The 21,732-nt window shown below is 33.2% G+C and overlaps 1 protein-coding gene and 1 non-coding gene across 2 annotated transcripts; one reads left to right on the top strand and one right to left on the bottom strand.

Moving 5' to 3' along the window:
- The first annotated feature begins 11,386 nt into the window (after positions 1–11,386).
- On the top strand, positions 11,387–11,574 carry LOC112416896 (U2 spliceosomal RNA). Its single transcript, XR_003007406.1, has one exon. It is a non-coding gene; the product is annotated as a U2 spliceosomal RNA (small nuclear RNA).
- A 2,685-nt stretch (positions 11,575–14,259) lies between these two features.
- Positions 14,260–16,096, bottom strand: LOC11445864 (dof zinc finger protein DOF2.4). The gene is made up of 2 exons (XM_003621844.4): positions 15,899–16,096; positions 14,260–15,591 (listed from the first exon to the last, which is right to left on the bottom strand). The coding sequence occupies exons 1-2, from the start codon at positions 15,950–15,952 to the stop codon at positions 14,524–14,526; spliced, it is 1,122 nt and encodes a 373-aa protein (XP_003621892.1). The 5' UTR covers positions 15,953–16,096; the 3' UTR covers positions 14,260–14,523.
- Positions 16,097–21,732: the final 5,636 nt, after the last annotated feature.

The following is a 21,732-nucleotide window of genomic DNA, read 5'->3' on the forward strand; positions in this document are numbered from 1 at the left end:
AGATTCTTTTATAATAAACAAATATTTTAAAATCCCTAAAAATATCCATCCATTACACCCCTTATACTCAATTAGTTGTGGAATGGGTTGCCAACAATGACATTCTTCCAAGGAATTCTGCTCTTCTCCCAACACGTTTTGCTCATTCCCAACCAAATTTCCAAAAATGCTCCTGTGTGAGTTAATTCACGCATGTGTTTATTATGTGTGAGTTAACACACGTTGCGTGAGTTAACTCACGTAAGAATTAACACATACGTGACTTAACTCACACATGTGTGAGTTAACTCACACATAAGTATTTTTTGAAGTTTGATTGAGAATGAGCAAAATGTGTTGGGAGAAGAACAAAATTCTCTTCTAGGCTGCCCGAAATAAATGCGGCAAGGATGAAAGACTTTGAAGATGTATCCATAAAGAATTAGAATTGGTATTTGCTTTATAGACCCCTCACATTTCTCAAAATGAGGTGGACCAATTCCATGAGTGAGGAAAAATAAGTGGATCAAAACTATAATTAAACCTATATTATTTTAAATGATATTCAAAGAGAAATTTAATCTGTCATTTACTTTTTTATAATATTTTTGATAAATAATTTTAATAATATTTATTTGAAATATTCCCCATGAGGTGCGTGATTATTTGGGCTGAAGGAAAGAATCATAATAAGATATTGGGTCTTGTTATGGAATCTATAAATAGAATTTATGTCTTGAAAATATAAATTGTTATTTTTTATTAAATAATAATTACATTACTTTTTAATAAAAACTTACTTCATTTAGCGTTTAACCAATGCCCCGGGGTCACTGATTAACATTCTCCTAAGATATTTTATAAGTTCGCAAAGAAAATTTTACAATAGAGATTAAGAAATTTTTATAAAAATTATGGAATTGATCTACTTAATAAGAGGTTTTAGTTAAATGATAGGATTGATGAAATCTTATGATTTTTTTTTTTTTGACAATTCTAATAGGGTGTTCAAAACCGAACCAACCCAAACCAAAATCGCAAAAAATCGCATTTAGTTTGGATGTATTCGGATCATTTTTTTTTTACTCAACCGTATGGTTTGGTTTGGTTTGGTTTGCAGTTTTCATTTTACCAACCAAACCAAACCAAATCAAACCGCAACATAAGAAAAACGTTAATTAAAAATGTATCACCTAAACCAATACTCATATAAACTCAATGGAAACTCTTATAAAATGAATATTTTTTCTTTTGTTTAGTTCATTCTTTGCTTTTTATTTCAAAAACGTATTTATGTGCTACTTGATCTTTTAGATAATATAAAATCTTAATCTTTTGTATTTCTTACAAAATATGATTACTTTTTTGTTCATGTTTTTAACTTGGTCTATGTTGTTGGAAACATTATAAAATGAAAATTAAATTGTAATGCTTGATGAAATTTAAAACATTGCTGAAAATATGTTGTGTTTCAGCTTTTTAACTTGATTTTAATGTTGAAAACAAAAAATTATATCGTCTCGAACAAACCGCACTAACCGATCCAACCCAAACAACATTGGTTTGGTTCAGATTTTATTTTTAAAATCAACCGAACCAAACCAAACCACATGCTTTTTTATCTTGCGGTTCGGATAAATTTTACCCTCAAAACAGAACCAAACCGTTCGACGACCACCCCTAAATACTAATGCATCTAATGTGGATAATAAATTATTAAGCGGTTTTTATTTTCATTGAAGATTTTTATTTATGTAAAGATCAAGATAGAATGACCCAATTTTAGGTTTATCTCCTCCTGTAGGGTTGTCTTGGCCTAATCCCCCTTCATTGAATATTCGATGGCAGCAGCTTAGCTGTTGCTCCACTTTTTGGTTCAGAAAATTTGTTTTCATTTTAGATATTTTTAGTGGATTTTGTATATATCTTGCATTTTTTATACACATAGTATACAAAAAAAAAATATATATATTACGTTCAATTAGACCATATTTTTTATGTTAAATTATTATGATACCTAAAAAAAAGAAAGTGGATGTTTTTTTGAAGGAAAGATGCTTATAGCATTTCATTGATCATAATAGTCTCAATACAATTGGGTATATCATAATAGACAGCGGGACTAGCTAAAGACGTGGCCTCTCGTGCAAGAGCATGAGCCACCGCGTTAGCTTGTCGCCTAACAAACTCCACCCTAGAGTTGAAAAATAAATTACGGTACAAAGAACGACAAGAAGAAATAATAGAACCAAATTCAGATAGGTCGTTCCGTGTAGAAAGGAAGGCATCAACTGTTACTTTGGAATCAGTCACAAAATCCACATTATCAAGCTGCATATCACCCAACCACTACAAAGCAGAGTGCAACCCTAAAGCTTCTCCAACATCCACCGAGACCATACAAGGGTAAGTATTGGTCTTAGCCAGAACAAAACTACCCTCCGAGTCGCGAATACAAATACCAATACCTGTGCGATTATGATGAGATGAGAACGCTGCGTCGATATTGCATTTATATCTACCTGATGTGGGGGGCTGCCACAATACTTGATGGGGAGGATGTGAGGAGGAAACCCCCACAGGCGCAAGCATGGCATGCTGAGGAGACGAAGTGGATGCAAGAACATCCGAAGAATTCGCCAAATGCCAATCCGTAGCCATATTTCGAGCTCGCTCTACAACCACCGCACTTGTTTTTGTAACATCGTCCCAAACTCGAAGGTTACGGTGTTTCCATAGACTCCAAATGACCATTGACAGACGTTGAGATAACTCAGCTGACAAAGTCTCCAAAAGAGAGAAAATAGCATCCGTAACTGAAGTAGTATGCGTGAGGGCGTGATGAACAGAGCTCCAAAGGCCTGCCCTGTGCCACACCTGTAAAGCAAAAGGACAATCGAAAAAAACATGCAAAAGGTCCTCATAAGGAGAGTCACAACTAGAACAGTTAGTAGGACAAACGACGCCTTTATCCAACAGACGTACACGGGTTGGTAGACATCCACGGCACATACGCCAAATTAAATTCTTAACCTTCGGTGGAACTTTAAGGTTCCAAATACCAGACCAATACCCCGGCCGCCATAAATAGGAAGAGTCGATTAAATCTGTTACGCACAATCTGTAAGCACTACGCACGGAGTAGTGTCCGTGCCTTTCTGCTTTCCAAATAAATCTATCTTCCTCAACTTGAGAAATAAGTGGCGTATGAAGTATTTTATCTGCAATATCCGCACTAAAAACATCTCGAACTACCTGCTCATTCCAACTCTTGTCATGTAAATTCATCAGCCTATTAATAGTAAAATTATGAACAAAATGTGCACCTGGAATATCACTACTAATAAATTCCCCGTTAGGCAACCAAGGTTCGTTGAGAATGGGAATGGAAGCACCTGACCCTATACTCCATCGTGCTCCCCCACGCACAATAAATCTAGCATGCATGATACTACGCCAGACATAACTCGGATTGTGTCCAACATTAGCCACGAGATAGGAACCAGACGGAAAATAACGGGCTTTGAAAATACGAGCAACAAGAGAGTCGGGGTTAGTAATAAATTTCCACCCCTGTTTCCCCAACATAGCTAAGTTAAAAGCAGATAGGTCCTTAAAACCCATCCCTCCATGAATTTTAGGTGCCGACAGCTTCTCCCACTTCATCCAATGTATCCCGCGTTGAGCCGTTTTTCCATGACCCCACCAAAAGGAGTTCATCATCTTCTCGATGGAGTCAATCAAAGTACTAGGAAGCTGAAAAATGCTCATTACATAAGTGGGAATAGACTGTAAAACTGATTTTATCATTACCTCACGACCCGCTTTCGAAAGACACTTGCCACTCCAGGAATGAATTTTTTTCCAAACACGATCCTTAATATACGCAAAAGTAGCTTTGCGGTCCCTGCATATCATAGAAGGTAGGCCAAGATATTTACTTGTACCTAAAACAACTTGAACGCCAAGAATGTCTGTGATGGTAGTTTTAAGATCGATAGGGACATTGCGACTGCAGTAGATCTCTGACTTTGGCAAACTAATCGCCTGGCCCGAAGCTAACTCATAAGTGGATAAAATATTTTTCATAACATGTGCATGCTCCTCAGTAGCCTTGAAAAATAGAAAACAATCGTCAGCAAACAAAAGATGGGAAACAGAAGGTGCTTGACGACAAACCTTGGTTCCCGTAAGAACACTACGGCGCTCGGCATCGGTGATTAGCGCTGATAAGCCCTCTGCACAGATAATAAACAGATAGGGGGAAAGAGGACCCCCTTGTCGGAGACCGCGCCCTGGAATAATAGGACCAACCTGCTCACCGTTAACAAGCACAGTGTAATCGACTGACTCTACACATATACGCATCCAATGAATCCAGCGATTATGAAAACCCATTTTATTAAGAACAGCCATCAAGTAATTCCAATCCATACGGTCATAGGCTTTGCTTATATCAAGTTGAGCAACGTACCTATCTTCCCCGCGTGTCTTGGCTTTCATGAAATGGAGAACTTCAATTGCTACCATAGCATTATCTAGAAGAAAGTGGATGTTTTCATTTTACTATAACGTTTAATTATATACTGCAACGAACAATGAATTGGTAAGAATGGTAAGAAACTTGAGAATCTTAAGAAAACGGTCGAGAGTTCATTCATGCCTCTTGTCATTAATAAAAGGAACTCATTTGTGTACACTAATTTTAAAACAATTGATGCAACTAAAAAGTGAGACATTATGTGATCGGCAGGAGTAGGAACGGAAGGTACTTGCCCCCACTAGCTTTGATTTTTTTTTTTTTTTAAACAGATAAATGGTTGTTCAAATTTCATTATTCTTAACAATTTTAATTCTCATCTATTAAAAATTAAGTGATGCATTAAATTAGTAAATTTTAAGAAATATTAGCAAGTTCCTTAAAAAAAAAAATATCAGCAAGAACTATAGATTTTTTTTATATATTCAATTGTATATTATCAATGTAGTTAGGTTTAATTTTATTATATGTGGTAACTACGACCGTTGAAATTGTATGAAGAAAAAATTACTTTAACCTTTCCTAAGTCCTCTACACTCACATCCCTTTAATTTGTAAAAAACAATCACCTCACCTCTTTATTAACGGTGTTAGATTTCTTTTAAGTGTTAACTTGAATTAAAAACAAATACATAGTCTAGTACCTCAGTTTCCTGGAAAATAAACAACTTTGTAGATTATTAATAGTATGCCTATTTTAAATTTGTAATTGAAAAAAAAAAAAGTTTATAGTTCAATGGTCGTTGAAACAAACCAAAACGGTTCTGCTATTTTTTTTTATTGGTAAAAGTTTGTAAATTAGTGATTTTTGTTAGCTTTTAAAGATTGAGACTATGATCCAAGATATACAAGTCAAGAACTCATTTAGGGTGTGTTTGAATTGAGAATTTAGGAGGAGAAGGGAGGGGAAGACTCACTTTTATTTTTTAAATTACGAACCATATAAAATATTGTTTTAAAATAAATTAATTGTTTTTGAAGTATTAATTATATGATAATTTATCATCTTGTTAATTCAATTTTCTAAAAATTATTTTATAATGTCTATAAAAGAAAAGTAAACACACCCTTAGTATTTATTGGCTCATCAACAAAGTCATGTTTGTATGAGACTTTGAATCTCCAAAATATTTATGTTTTTTTACATAAATATTTATAGTTAATTTGTTGGTCAGGAGACGGTTTAATGGTTTATGACACAATAAGATATAATAAGATAATTTTGAAATTTATCATACAATATATCTTTGGTTAATTTTTTTTATCCAAAATATGAATTGAGTTAAAAACCTATAGCATAGAATAGGAAAATAGATAATGATTTGTCCTTGTAAAATATAAAAAGAGTAAATTACACTCCCCTCCCCTCAAAGATGCTTGAATTACACTCCCCTTATCTCTTATGTTAAAATATACACTTCCCTCCCCTCTTATTCAAAACATATTAGAAAATATTTTTATCCCCTCCCTTGAGAGAAGCTTGAATTACATTCCCATCCCCTCTTAAGTTAAAATCTACGCTTTAGTCCCTCAATATATATTTTTATTTCTAATAATCTAGCAAAAAATAATCTAACACACTTCAAAGAAAAATAGCATTGCGGGTTCATTTTAATACATATCTTTCTCTATTTTTTATTCACAATTTTATTAACATATAGTTTTAAATCCTATTATAAAATATGAAACAACCCAAAATAAAATTAAAATATGTGAAAAATTACTAAAGTCGCTTACGTATGGTTATTTAAAAGTGAATTTTATACTCTAAATTATAAAATTAATAACAAAATATTTAAATTTAATTGTCATTGACATTTAGATTATAAATAAACGAATTTATATTTTTAAATGGTGATTCAAAATTAATATATATTATAAAAATATTTATTTATGTTAAAATAGATTAAAATGTAGTCCATCATATTTAATTATTAAGGGAGGAGATGTAATTCAAGTATCTTATAGGGGAGGGGGTATAAATTTTAATTTTCAAGAGAGGGAAGTGTATATTTTAACATAAGAGGGGAGGGGAAAAAAATGTAATTCAAGCATTTTTGAGGGGAGGGGAGTGTAATTTACTCATATAAAAATTGAAATCTAATAATATATATGATCAACTCATTTATTTTCCTTCAAAAAAATGATCAACTCATTTATAATAAACATAAAAATTGATATTCAATTAAAAAATATTGATGATTAATTTATTGAAATTTATGGTCAATCATCAATCATAAAATAAAAGTAAACTTAAATATAGATGACTGATTTCGCCACACAGTGACCAATCTTATCACCACTAGTAGACATTTATGATTTTTCCCTAACTAGCGCACACCTTAAAGCATGTTTTGTATATCAAAGTAGTTTTGCCATAAGAGCATTGCTATTTATCTAGAGAGATTTTATCATGAATTGATCAAGAAAATGTCTCAGTCAATTAAATTTGTTATTTGTTGGAAATTAATGGAGATAATAATGTATAATTAAAGAAAGGTGTTAGCAAATATACCGTCCTAAAATTTTCTGGATACATTTTGTTACTATATCTATCATTTCCCTTGTCATAATCATAACCAACCACCAGAATTTTCAAAAAATACACTTTTAACTTCTTTAAAATATAAAAAGTCCATGCTAACTCGAATCCCTGTGACATTAGAAATAAACAAAACAAACAAATGAATTGTTAGATAAAGTTAAGCTTCAATCTTACTGGTGGTTGAAAGCTAATCGTCCTAGTTTTGTTTTCTCCTACCATTGCTTTGATTGTATTTGATATTATTCAGCTGGGTTTTTAGCACTAATTATTTCCGTCGCATAGGATAAAGTTAAATCCTTTACCTTGCTTGGGAATTATTATGTAATAGAGTAGCTCTCTTTTTTAGTTTTTCCTGTTTTTGTTCCCGGATTTCTTTGATTGTATTTGATACTATTCAGCTGGGTTTTTAGCACTCCTTATGCTAAAATATTCAGGCGTTCAGTAATATATTTCATTTTAACTTCTTAAAAAAACAAAACAAAGAAAATTACATAAAAAATAACACATTTTACACTTTCAAAATCATGATTGCAAAAATTCTAAGATATTTACTATATATATTTCCTTAATTAGTGCTCCTGATACATTTGTTATCATTTAAAATTACGGTAGCTCATGGTAACTTTGATAGGATGAGGGAGGGTCCTCATTTGGTTGTTGCTATGCCCGCTTTGTACACAGTTGAAGATAGGTCCTCATTTAAAATATATGAATGATTGAACTAATGTGGGAGCAAGGAAACAGGGAAATGGAACCATGCATGAAGGAATAGATATTGGAATCACGGAAAGTAAGAAAGAGAGATGCAACAAATTAACATGTTAAAGGACGTCATTAAAAAGCAAAAGCTGCCAAGGAAACAGAGAGAACATTTTCACGCCTAGACATGTGGACATCAATTCATCAGAAAGTATTGCAGTAAAAGCTTCTTGTTATTTGCTTGATTCATCAGAAAGTGTTGGTTTCTGATTTTGAAGTGTATTCATTTAAGTCTTAAGTTCGATTCAATTTTAATATCTTGTGAGTCAAAGATAAGAAAAAAAATATAAATTTTCAAGTTTGAGGAACATTTTGTATATAAGTGCAAAATTTCAGGGGGTATTTGCAAAACGTCATGATGACTAACAGAAAAATTTGACGGAAGCGGTAAATTGATTAACGTTGTGCAATTTTAAGGGGTAATTGAAGTTTTGTTTATTTCAGAAGGCTAATTGACGAAACTTACAATTTCGAAGAAATAATTGCCTATTTACTCGATAAGAAACTCTAAGTCGGCTGCAACAAGTTTCACTTCATATCGACTCTCCTATATGGTCATGATGCATTATTACATTTAGAAATTAATGCAACTTAACTTAGATTTGCTAAACAAAATCAACTCAGCATTGATGACTATCAACAAGCTATGTTAATGGGAATGAACTCTTTGAATGAAGTTCAACATATGACTGATTAGTACATTTCTAGACACTTTTTACTGGGTTGTACTTTGAGGTGACTTTGATTCTAGAAAGTTCCAATTACTCTAAATTTCTTTCTCAATGAAGTGGGTAGGAATCATGTAAGGTTTAATGGGAATGAATTCTCGGTGAACGAGATATCAACATTAAGCCTTATTTGAATCGGCTTGTGATGTCAGGATTTTTCCCATTTATAAACACATATTCATGCCATCTTTTATCTGATGTTGGACTCTTTAACACATCTTATCACGAACAACACTATGAGGTAAGTATTGCCTCCACTTAAAAATACATGTTCATGCCATCTTTTGTTTGATATGAGACTTTTTAACAAGAAGAAAAGAAACGGACATGGAAAGACAATAATTGTGCCGACTAAGGAACCAAAGCTACAAAAAACACACTTAGCGTGATTTTCAGGAAAAGAATCAATGACACATGGGAACAAAAAATATCATCGATGGGATGCAGATGACATTATACGTTGATGGCCCTATTAGGGATATACCCTAGTAGAGCAGCATAAAGGTTCTGAAATTCTTACCTCATATAATTGTAATTAGTGTTCCACATTTATTCATATTAGAATTGATCTTTGCAATATGTAGAATATTTATTTTTAGTCATTCGATATAATAACTAAAATGAATATGCGTGATCACGCGAACCAATTTAAATATGATTATATTTGCAAAGACTAAAGCAAAACCCAAAGGATCAAAAGCAAAATAAATATATTTGTAAGGAGTAATAACAAAACAAAAATAGAGGGGGTCTATATGTCCTTTAAGCAAACTGGAGGCGATCTCTCTGTCGGTTAAGAAAACTTTTGGTAAGTTGGGTGTAATTCTCTCAAAAATTAATTTTGTGAGTTGAAACATATAGAACTAGAGGGTGTATATGTGTCATTTAAAAAACCTTAAAAGAGGTGAGTGTAATTTTCCTAAAAATTAATTTTGTGAGTTGATGCATATAAAATTAAAATGTGCCAATTTATTTTTCACATATACTAAACTATTATAATTTTTCTCAATGACCAAATAATTTTTTTTTTTTGAAGGACAAATAAATTTTGTTTGAAACATATGTTAGTAATTTAATTGTTACAGTTAATTTGTTGTATTTGTTGAAGATGAAAATCAAGCCGAAACCAACTTTTTTTTGTTACTATGATATTGATATTGTTAGGAAGTTTTTACCACCGTTTAATAATGATTAATCTCCATCAAAGAATCAAACTCTCATTCCAATAAAAAAATTTCTATACAGATAAGATATAAATTAAACCCCTAACCACATACTTAAAGAACCTAAATCCCTTAACAGTTGAATCAATCCATTATTTATAGCCAAAACACCTTTATCACAAACTACCTTTATCACTATACTGCATAACTTTCACACCCAACCATTAAATCAACTTCATATCTTCTTTATTGACTAAATACAATACAATGATTAAATTGAATTATGCTATTTTACCTAAAAAATATATAAAGAGTTATTCCATGTTGTTTTTTTTTTTTTTTTTGTGACTACACTAAATCTTTGTGATTACCGATTACCATACCATCATCAACACAATACAACCAACCGACCAACGAAACAACTTTGGTTCATTGTTCCCTCCAACAAGGAGAGATTCGTTTTTTTTTTCTTTGACTATGTACCTTTATTCTTTGTTACAAGTAGCTTCGGTAATTGCGAAAATTAGAACACCCAAAATCTTGGATTCCTTTAGTGTAAATCTTTATTGGATCATCATTTGACCAACATCATAATCACAATTAGGTTAGTGATATAACAAATCTCCTAGCTGAAAATAGTTCATTATTCATGAACTTCGTATTTTGAAACAAAACCAGATAAGGAAAAATGAAAATTATTTATTTATTTTTAAATGAAGTTAATGACAAAAATATTTATGATGCAAGACTTTTTACTTTAACAAGCAAAAATATAATATATTAACACCAAAGTAGAAGCTTCTCTAACACAAGATATGTTAAAGAAGACATCTAAGTTTACAACAAGTTCCATAAATATTAAGTACTCATTTTTTGAATAGTTAAAAAGAAGTAGCATAATCTTTTGAAGGATTTTGGCATTTTTTTTTCTTCTAACATATGAAACACAAACAACAAGTACATAATCAGTTTAGCCATAATTGTACTCTATTACTACTAATCCTGTTAAAACCACGTGCCCCCCCTTCATGGTCCCAAGTTGGATGTATTCAAAATGCTTTTTGTTTTTTTTTTTCCTTCGAAGGGTTAAAAGTTAAAAAATTAAGAAGTAACCTACCAATACAAAAAAAGGGCTTCTGAAAATATGAGACGTAGAGAGGTCTAAGAATTTGAAGTTTCTATTAAGATGATTTAAAAAGTTAAAGTTGGACGTACTATACTCTATTGCAGCAATTGGTCAGATCAAACTAAAGCTTGATTAAACGTGACAAAAATCATGCATGGGGAAGTCATATTTATCTTTCATGAAATTGAGTTATCAAGGTACAAATCATTTTTACTTTGCTCCCACCAAAAAGAGTGCTCTCCGTCCTTTTATTAAATTAGCTCCCAAGAGTAAAAGGTTAATTAAATTGCAACACGTAATTATGACAAAATACATCATTTATTGAATGAATCTAAACAGTTGATTTTTGTTTATAATAGTGACCGGAGGGAGTAGTCATTTGATCAGTATTGGAGGTACAAATTCGAGCTAGATATTTTGAATTATAAAACAAAATCATGTTTTGGAGAGGATCAAATCTCGCTCAATGAGGATATAAGACACTCATCTTGATTAACTGAATCACTCAAACATATATAGCTAATTTATCATATTATATATTTATAACTATCTTTCTCGTTCTTTTGGTTAAGATTAAGTGTAGTATATGTTCTTTTTAGTTTAATATATGATATGTGGGCCAATGGTCACACAATATTAAATTTATTTCTTGAGGGGGAGAGTTTGTTGGGTCACGAAGGGTGTTCGGGGTCCATCTATTCATCATGCTTCCCTTTCAAGCGGAAGCTCTTACTTGTTTGTATCGTCGTTGCTGGTTTCTCCGCAACGGAACGGCTGCTTCGATCGTACCCTTCGTCGAACCAGGGCTTTGATACCACTGTTGGGTTAGTGAGGGGAGTGCGGGGGACTGTTCACATCGATGCTAGAACAACCACATAAGCGAGAGTGACACCACACTCTTAACCAAAACCTTAAGGTTATGGGTTTATGGGTCCTCTTACATATAAGGTGTTCAACCTTTATTTTTCTATCCGATATGGGACATATAACTCACACTTGCACACAACAGATTCCACCACAATAGCTTGCTATATTGGGTCTCTCAAGTGTCGTCTTTGTGTTGCACTATTGCACTGGCGCATCCCACAAAAAAAAAAACTACATTCATTTTCCTTTAGATTTTTTATGACAAATTTTTTTAAAGCCTAAAACTTTAGCTTGAACTGTTTAACCCTTAGACCGGTCCTGAAAGTGTGCAACACACTGCATAGGATAAAAGCACGTGCAATAATGGAGAAAGTTCTTATAAGTGCTAATGTGGAAAATGAAACTTTAAAATTACAGAAATGATAAAGTGACACAAAAAATTAAACACAAAATCAACACCGTTAACTATACTTATTTTTGCACTCTTTTTTATTTTTTTTCCTTTCCCTCTTCCTTTCTCCACTTCTGCAACTCAGTGTTCAATTCTCTCTTCCCTCCCTCTTCTCCGTTACTCTTCTCTCCTCTACAACTCTATCTCACCATAAATCTCTCTCCGGCGATCACTCACGGAATCACACCGTAAGATTAGAGTCAGACCCGAGACAGAGAAGATCGTCGTCGGATAAGGGAGAAGTGAGGAGATCGTCGGCGGCACGACGTCTCCAGAATTGGACGGATCAAAGGGACGGCGAGGTTCGTTATTGATGAGGATGATGGTGGTGAACAGATCTCCGGCGGCGGAGTGAGAAGAGGAGGTCGTCAACGCCGTCAACGCCGCGAGTTCTAGATCCGAACAAATGGAAGGGACAACGCGGTGGTGGTGATCACTAATGAGGACGGAGGGTGCGGTGGTGATGACGGCGGTGGTGAGAGAGGGCGGTCGTGGTGATGAAGCAAAAGATGGTGGAAGAATATAAAGGGAAGGACGCAGAGAAGAGAGGAAGAAGATGGAGTGTGTTGTTTTTACAAAAATGCCCCTGCTTTTATATCTGAAATGTCTAAACTGCCTATAGTATCTGTATTGTATCCAAATTTATGTGTTCAGTTATCATTGCTGTTAAAATTAATATCACTTGAATTCTTATACCGGATGTAAATCTCTGCCCCTGTTAATTACAAAAATCAGTCATATAGTGATTGATTTAAAGGACTAAATGACAAATCAATCACTAACCCGATTAAAAAAAAAAAAAAAAAAATCGGTCACTAACATTAGTGACCATTTGTTAAGCAAAATTTTGCAAATTGATCTAGCAACCGTTTTAGAGATTGATTTAACGTTCGACTTCAAATTTTAATCACTAAATCAATCGCTATGGCTACTGAAATAATCCGGTCACTAAATTGTTTATTGGGTTAAATAAGTAAATGATCTCCTAAATCTACCAACATTTGATTTTAATCCTTTTAAAATATTTCTTTGACTTTTGGTTCCTCTAAAATCTTTCATTTATGAAATTCGTCTCTGCTCTACATTGAATATTACACTAGAGCAATGACTAATTTCATAAATAAAAAATTTTAGAGAGACCAAATGCATAACAAATATTTTATGGGGACTAAACTAATATTTTATGGGGACTAAACTAATGTTTGTATATTTAGGAAGACTATTTACTTATTTAACCCTGGTTTATTTAACATAAACTTTTCCAAACCCCTCTCTGTCGCACTTTGTACGTCTATTTTTCCTGCTTTGTGTCCCAATTTATATTCTCCTCTTCCCAATTTTTCTCACTCTCTCCAAGTATATGTATGAATATTCTACTTTGATAAATGAAATTTATACGTTTGAAAACTAGAGGATTCTTCTTCCTATGCAATGAATATGTAGTAAAACGTGGGAATTTTGAATTGCATATTAACAGTCAAATTATCCTTAAAAGGTTCTATCTTGTGTATGCCAGAATTTCTTACGTACATGATGTTCAAATATGACGATTACTTTTGTCTCAAACATTTTTGTCTACATCTCTCAATTAGCCACATATTTTCTTTTGTTTGTTTTTTGTTTTTGGAAAGATAATAAGGACTTGTATGAAAACAAAGAAAGGATCAGATTTTTGACATTAACCATGCAATATTGAAATTAATTTTCACACCATGCTACAAATACTCAATGAACTTGGCAAATTATAAAGAGTTACATCAACACTTATCTCAAACTTCAATATCGTATTTGCTATACTTTTGAATAAGAAATCTTGAACAAAGTTATTAACTAGGAAATATATAATCATAGCTATAATTTGAAAACAATGGTACACTCTATTACCGCAAAAATTGAAATAACAACAAAAACTAAAGACGAATAAAATAAAATTGGTCACCAAATTTGATGTCTAGGGACAAATTTTGCCTTATTCTGTCTGCAAATTTTTGTGGTTATTTCAAAAAAATTTAAATTAAAGGTTATAGAGATCTAAACAATATCACAACAGGAATCGACCCGCACCAACTGAATTAACCTGCATTTTACCGCATTATCAAGGTTCGCAGTGTAAACACAATTTGATCATAAATTCATAAGCACAACTTATAATGATGAATATAAGAGTTGCATACCATTTAGAAATACAAAGTTTTGCAATCATTCTTCTCCTTTATCTTCCCTCATAACACACACATATAGCTAATGGTGAAATTTCATAATATTCCATAGTTAGCAAGTGAACTAATTAATGAACCTACTCTAATTATACCTTTGATCATTTCTATATATGATCATAAAAATATTAATTAAGGAACCAAAAGCACTAGATTTGAGGATCACAAGGTGGTGGAGTGAAACTAGGAACTTCATTCCATGCATTTTCATTACCATTTCCATTCCAAAATAGATCATTACTATTTCCTGAACCACTCAAGAGATTTTTTGGCAAACTCAAACCTTGATGATTGTTTTCTTCCACTTTAACTGTATTAACTTGAGGCATCATTCCAATACTAACACTTGAAGAATATGTTTCCTTAGAACGAAACAAATTTCTTTGTGGTTCACCATTGTTCTCTCCACCAAATTGAAATAGTCCAATTTGTGGTTGCAAATTACTCAAGAAAGGGAATTGTTGATATTGTTGCTGCTGATGAATTTGTAGCGAATTTGGAAACCTCCATTGTTCACCAATGCCATTTGATATCAACAAAGAGCCACCATTACCATTACCAATTGAAGAAGAACCACTACCAAGTTGAAACTCAACATTAGTAGTAGTACTATTGCTCATATTTTTGGCCAACAAAGAACCAATGCCCTCAGAAGCGTAACTATTGTCGTTATGACGATGTAAAGAGGTTACGAATGGAAATTGTGTTGGAAAATTAGGCATTCCAATATTCACATTAGAATTAGTGCAACCATTATTAGAAGAAGAATTTGCACTTGCTGAGCTAGAACCACCAGCAGCAGCACCGGTACCGATCTGGAGATGATCATTATGATTAGGTTTTAGAGGTGATTTTGATACTGAATTTCCTTTTCTTCTTTTATTGTTCCTTCTACAACCACCTCCAACAGGAACGTTTCGAAGTGCACCACCTTTAGTCCAATAACGACGACAAGTTTTGCAAAAATGGCGTGGTTGTGAAAGATTGTAGTTGTTGTAGTAGCAGAACTTTGTGTTTGTTGATTCACATCTTGGACATTTCTGTGCTGCTGCAGCATCATTTTGGTGTATCTTTGACATCTTAGCTCGATCGGTCATTGATACCGGTCTTCTAGACCCTTGGTAGCTGCCATCAGCTTCAACGGTGACAGACATCATTGAAGCTGATAGCGGCTGCAAAGCTGATGGATTTTGATCGCCGATACCAATTCCTGCTTGCTGATTATATTATTTTGTAACAAAATTGTAAGGAAACAAATTATTTTCCTTTCATAAAAACAAATTATTAAAGAAAACAAATTATATAATTGAATAACGAATAAATGTGTAGTAATATCTATGTACAGTATATTCAAGAAAAAAAGATTGATTATAAAGTGAGTAAGAATATCTGTTTTTTGATCAATTCTATGTACTTGACTTTATTTATAAAGAAGCTAAAGAAAGAAAAAGTGAAAAAAAAATTATGCAAAATAAAATTAAGATTAAAGAAAAAATGGATGCTAGAGAATGAAAGAATTAATACCTGTTGTGACCAGTTGGGTGGATCTAGATAGATTGGAAGGGAGGGGAAGACCATGGCTAAGCTTTCTCTTTTGCAAAAGTTTTGATGAATTCTTTAGATATGTGAGTGTGTATGTGGGTGGAAAATCACATCAACATTGTGAAGTTGCAGAGAAAAAGTGATCACAAAGATGGAAAAAAGATAAAGGAGTTTTGTGGGGGTGCATGTACATGTAGTGTTTATATTTATTTTTGTTCTTTGTTTCCTATTCTTTTCCTTCTCTTTTTGTATTATTAAAATAATATTTATGTTATTATTGAAGACCACCAAACGTGTTTCTTATTCTATAAGCAACTTTATCTTCTTCTTTTACTGTGGCATTAACATTAAATATTAGACTATATTATACTCTCCAAATCACCATGCATATATGTTAAGAGAGAAAACCCTAGCCCCAGCTTTAAATAATAATATATAATGGTTGTTGTGTATTGACCGATTTAAATGCAAGTTGTGCTATGATATACCAAATATATTGTTTTTTTTGACAAACCAAATATATTGTTAGAACAACGATCCTAGTTCAAATAAAATAAAGGGGTTCTATGGAACACTCAAAAAACTGATTTTTGTGAAAAAGTTATTTTGTTTAGCTAATAGTCAATGTCATGTCAGCTGGTGTCTTGCTGGTGAACCACTCTAAAACTAAACTTTACCTTATTACAAATCAGTCTTCATGTAAAATATTAAGGGGAATTTCAATCTTACTGCACAAATAAGAATCTACGTTTAATTTTGATTTAATTAGGGACGCAATTGCAATAAGTAATGATATAATGACAGACCTTATAAGCAAACGTGCAATACACCATATAATCTGACGTGTCTTGAATTAAATACACAAATGCTTAATGATTGATCATTTTTAACTTCACCAAAAAAGTTATTCTTATGACTTCACAGTAGAATTTTCCATTAAACAAACCTAGGTCAAATAATAATTATTTCAAGATTGATAAATAATAATATATACTTTCCATATCGAATAATTTTTAGTAATGAAGTTTGGTAAACTGTGCCTACGTTCCTCTAATAGCGCCATTAATTCATTTATAATATTTTAAGTTTTTTTTTTTGTCAAGTAATATAGCGGCTAGAAAATTCACCTTAAAGGCAAATTAATGGGGTGTCTGGAGTTCGAACTTCGGCCCCTGCATAAATTATGCATTATCCATTATCAAGTGAGCTAAGCTCATAGGGACATATTTCAAGTTTTTAAACCATGAGGTTTTAATCTTAGAAGAATTTATCTTTAAAAAAAAAAAAAATCTTAGAAGAATTTAGAATAATATTAAAATAATGCATGGAATTTAAAAGTAAAAAGGTGATGAGTCATGGAGGCATGGTGGGGAGGTCTTCGGTGGAAGTGTCACAATCGAATGGACCTTTATTTCCTTTGATTCTGCTCCAGAAAAAAGTCATGGTTTTATATTAATTATTTAATTAAACTTTATATAATTATAACAGCTTTTTTGCTTTTTATGTAAAAATTATTGATTACTATATGTTATTGGCCATAAATTTAATTACCTTTTGCAAATTGTCATATATGTATTTACCACTTTCAGTCTAGACTCTACAGAATTAAAAATGTATTATATATTGCGAAGGATATATCAGGATTCTGCTGTAATCTAAGGACAGAGTAGTTATATACCCTTATGCACATATGAAAAGATTGGAATAAACTCATAATGTATGAATAATGATGTGGAATATAAAATTTGTATACCGATGTGGATTGTATGATCAAGTATGAGGATTCAAAATACAATCCCAAGTACTGATATTATTCGTGACTGAGTTGAGGAGTGGTGGATGTGCATCAATTTGTTTTTGTCTTTTTGATCATCGTTGAAAATTGGCGTAAAATTGATGTTGATGCTGATGTTTCTGTAAAATCGTTGCATGATTTGAGAAATCGTGGCACAATTTTTTGTTCAAAATTTGGAGGAAGTTGCTGGAAATATCGTGGTACAATTCTGAAAATCGTTGCACAAATTTGGATAAGGTTTAAGTGCTACATATTCTCCTCCATTATCTGTCCTCAAGCACTTAATTTTCTTCTCAATTTCACGCTTTATTTGTGCTTTGAATACTGAAAACACATCTGACTTCTTCTTAATTGGGTACACCCATAATCTTCTGGAATAGTAATCAATGAATGAGACGAAATATCTTGCCCCTCCCAGAGATATTTCTGGTGACTCCCGTAACGCCCTATTATTTATTTAATTATTTTGTTGAATTTAGAGTCTAATTATATGACTTAATTGTTTATATGGTAAGTTGTTATGTTGTTATGTGGCTTATCTTATTTAATAGAATAGATTTAAAGTAGAATAATATTAAGTTGAGGGGCTGTTTTGGAATTTAGAAGAGTTTAGTGGATTAAGAGGAAATAAGATAAAGTTGGTTAAGGATATATATATAAGGAAGAGTCAGAATTAGAAAAAAAGAGAATACGTTAAAGCAGTTTTTGGGAGAAACCAAGAGAAGAGCCAGAGAAGATAAAGCGGTAGAACCTTGTGATCAATCAATCTAAGGTAAGGGTGAGACTAACCTTCACTAATCCTAAGTGTATGATTCTGAAATTGAATTTAACAGGTTGTAGGTTGTAGTTTTAGGAATTTGAGAATTAGGTTTAGAAGTTGTAATTGGTTGATTTAATAGTGAAAATATGTTGAATTGATGTAGAATTAGTGTTCAGACCCTAGATTATTCATAGTGTAATGTTTATAATCAGTTTTAGGGTTTGGGATATGAAATTTGGTAGTTTTTGTTGAAATCTGTGTTCTGCCCGTAGAACAGATCCTCATCGCTCGCCATTGCGAGTAATCCTTCTCGCCTCGCGAGTAACCCTTAGGACGAGTTCCAGAATGATGACTTTGCTCGCCGTAGCGAGTAGTTCTTCTCGCCTCGCGAGCAGTGAGTTTATTGAGTTCAAGAGAGAGGTGTTTGTTAGCCATAGCGAGTAGCTAGCTCGCCTCGCGAGTTGTTCAGTGGCAGTTAGCCTGTTTGGGTTTCTTGCGTTCTTTGTCGCATGTGTCGTTCTGAGTTGGACTTTGGGGTAGGAATGAAAGTTGTATATAATTGTATTGTCTTACAGTGAGTATGAATTAATATGAATATTGTTGTTGGATAAATTGAAATACACCTATTATGTGGAGATTGCATGTTGTATATTTATTGTTATTCATATTATTCAAGTTGTTGTTGTCAACGATGTTAAGTTGCAAGTTGTTATAGTTGCTGTCATTGCTGTCGTTGTGTTATTGTCGTGAAGTTGCAAGTCGTCTAAGTTGTTGAAGTTGTCTAAGTTATTGAAGTTGTCTAAGTTGTTGGTTGCTGAGTCTATGCATACTCATTAAAGTTGAGGGCTTGATGCCCTGTTGAATGTATAATCATTCATATTAAGTTGAGGGCTTGATGCCCTGAGAGCCTATGCTCTATAAGTTGGGGGCTTGATGCCCTGTGAGCCTATTATGCTCTATACGTTGGGGGCTTGATGCCCTGATTGGTACCACATGCATGTTTAAGTCGTTGTTGTTGCATTGTCGAGTTGACGTCGTTGTGGTCGCATTGTCGTTGTTGTCAAGTTATTACTAAAGAGTTGTTAATGAGAAACTATGTGAAGTATTAATATTATTTATTGTTGTTGTTTATGTTGTTAAATTCTATTGATGAATTATATGCTTATTATTATTGAATGTGAAATCTCACCCCTTCTGTTTGAATGTTGCCTCTAAGTGGGTAACGTGCAGATAACCAGGATTAGCTGTTGAAGTGAGTTGACTCTCTCACGCGTCGTCTTAGGGTCGCTCTGATACGTAACGGGATGGGGATCTTGCTTTGTTTTTCATGTGTTACGTATTTTTATGACTTATGTTGATGAACCACCTAGAATGTAATTTTAATAAGTTGTTTATGTTGAGGCCGTTGTGCCATTACGTTGTTTAATGAATGTTTCCGCTGCAATATAATTTGAATTGTTGACATGAGATTTTCGAATAAATAGTAATTCTACTATATTTATCTCTTAAAGTAGTGTGACATTTTGTTTAAGTCGATTACTCTGATTATTATATAAAAAATTTCAAATTGGGAAAATGGGGTGTTACAACTCCCACACATCATAATGGATCAAGTCTAGTATATGTTTGCTTCTAGTAGTTACTCTAGCAAACTTCAATCTATGTTGCTTGCTTATCACACAGTGCTCACAGAATGGTAAGTTTACCGTCTTCAGCCTGTGAAAGGAGATTGCGTTCCGCAAAGAAATTTCCAGCCACATTCTAATATATGGCCTAGTTTGCGATACCACATCATCGTTGTTTCTTTTTGGCTTGCAACTGCAATTGATGCATCCGCCTAATATAACAATGTAAGCATGTATAGATTACTTGTGATATTTTCTTCTTTCATCACCACAAGATTGCATTTCACTACTTTCAAGATTCCACTTTCAGTGTGGATCTTGCACCCAAGATTATCCAATTGTCCAACAAACAATAAATTCTTCTTCAACCCATTTAGATGATGTACTCCTTGTATTTTTCGAACAGTACCATCATGCATCTTTAATCCGATAGTACCGACTTCAGCAATTTCTAAGGCATGGTCATTTCCTATGTACATTGATCCTTCTGAAATAGGCTCATAAGAGTAAAACCAATCTCGATGTGGAGTCATATGCCATGTTGCACCTGAATCCTTTATCTAGACATCGTTGAGTCATCTTTCGACTTTAGAACTAGTCGCTTCTTCGCTATGCAGGAGTTCCCCGTCATCTGAGATACTTGCAACACATCCTTGAGATATTGAAGCTTCATAAGTCTTCTCTCCATTCTTCTTATTATTCCAAGACTCATTCTTTAAGTGACCTCTCATGCCACAATTGTAGCATTTGAGATTCTTCTTTCTTCGAGATTTTAACCGACCATGATTTTGATTCCCACTAGGGAAACATTCCGTTGATCTTCCTTTCATCATCGTCTAGCCTTTACTTGCTTTGAACTCTCTGACCTTTCTTCCTTATTCTTGCGCCTGAATTCTTCTTCAAGGGTTGCACCGACGACATTATCAAAGTGAAGAGTATCAGCTATGTTATTATTTGGAATGTTGATGATGAGTTGATCATACAAATATGGTAAACTCTGAAGTAGAAGTTCCACACGCTCATTTTCCGCTATTTTGAAATTAGAAGTTGGGATTTTAGAAAATACCGTATTCAGGGTGTTGATGTGATCTGTTATGAATGTGGATTCACCCATTCGAAGAGTGTAGAGCCTCCTCTTTAAGAATATTCTGTTGCGGAGTGATTTGACCTCGTACAATTTTATTAGAGTATCCCCGATCTCGTTTGTTGTCTTCTTTTCAGCAATACTTGACAATACCCAGTCTGCCATTGCTAGGTGCAGGTTGGCAACAACATTATCTTCCATCTTTTTCCACTTTTTGTTAGTGATATCTGCAGGTCTGCCATCTATTGCGTCTATGCAATTATTTTTTTCTTAAAATTGCCCTTATCTTCAATTTCAATAGGGAAAAATTTCTCTCGTTGAACTTCTCTATCTAAAATTTCGCTGCCATGGTTTTACACCAATTATTTTATTTTTCTCTCAAACTATATCAAAATAGTAAGAATTCTTTTATGATGTGGAAGTTCAGTCTAAACCACAACCAAATAGCATACTAAGATTTTTCTTACCACTCGACCAGTTGCGGCAGAATAACGACAACGAACCAATGGCTCTAATACCACTGTTGGGTAGCAGAGTATCAAAGTATTATCA

This window comes from Medicago truncatula, chromosome 7, assembly GCF_003473485.1.
Source record: "Medicago truncatula cultivar Jemalong A17 chromosome 7, MtrunA17r5.0-ANR, whole genome shotgun sequence".
Classification (NCBI taxonomy): domain Eukaryota; kingdom Viridiplantae; phylum Streptophyta; class Magnoliopsida; order Fabales; family Fabaceae; genus Medicago; species Medicago truncatula.

Bases quoted from the DNA above. Each gene is read 5' to 3' on its own strand.
- LOC11445864 (XM_003621844.4), bottom strand. From the start codon at position 15,952: ATGGTCTTCCCCTCCCTTCCAATCTATCTAGATCCACCCAACTGGTCA. The intron at 15,592-15,898 runs GTATTAATTCTT...TAATATAATCAG, and splicing joins CACCCAACTGGTCACAACAG to CAAGCAGGAATTGGTATCGG.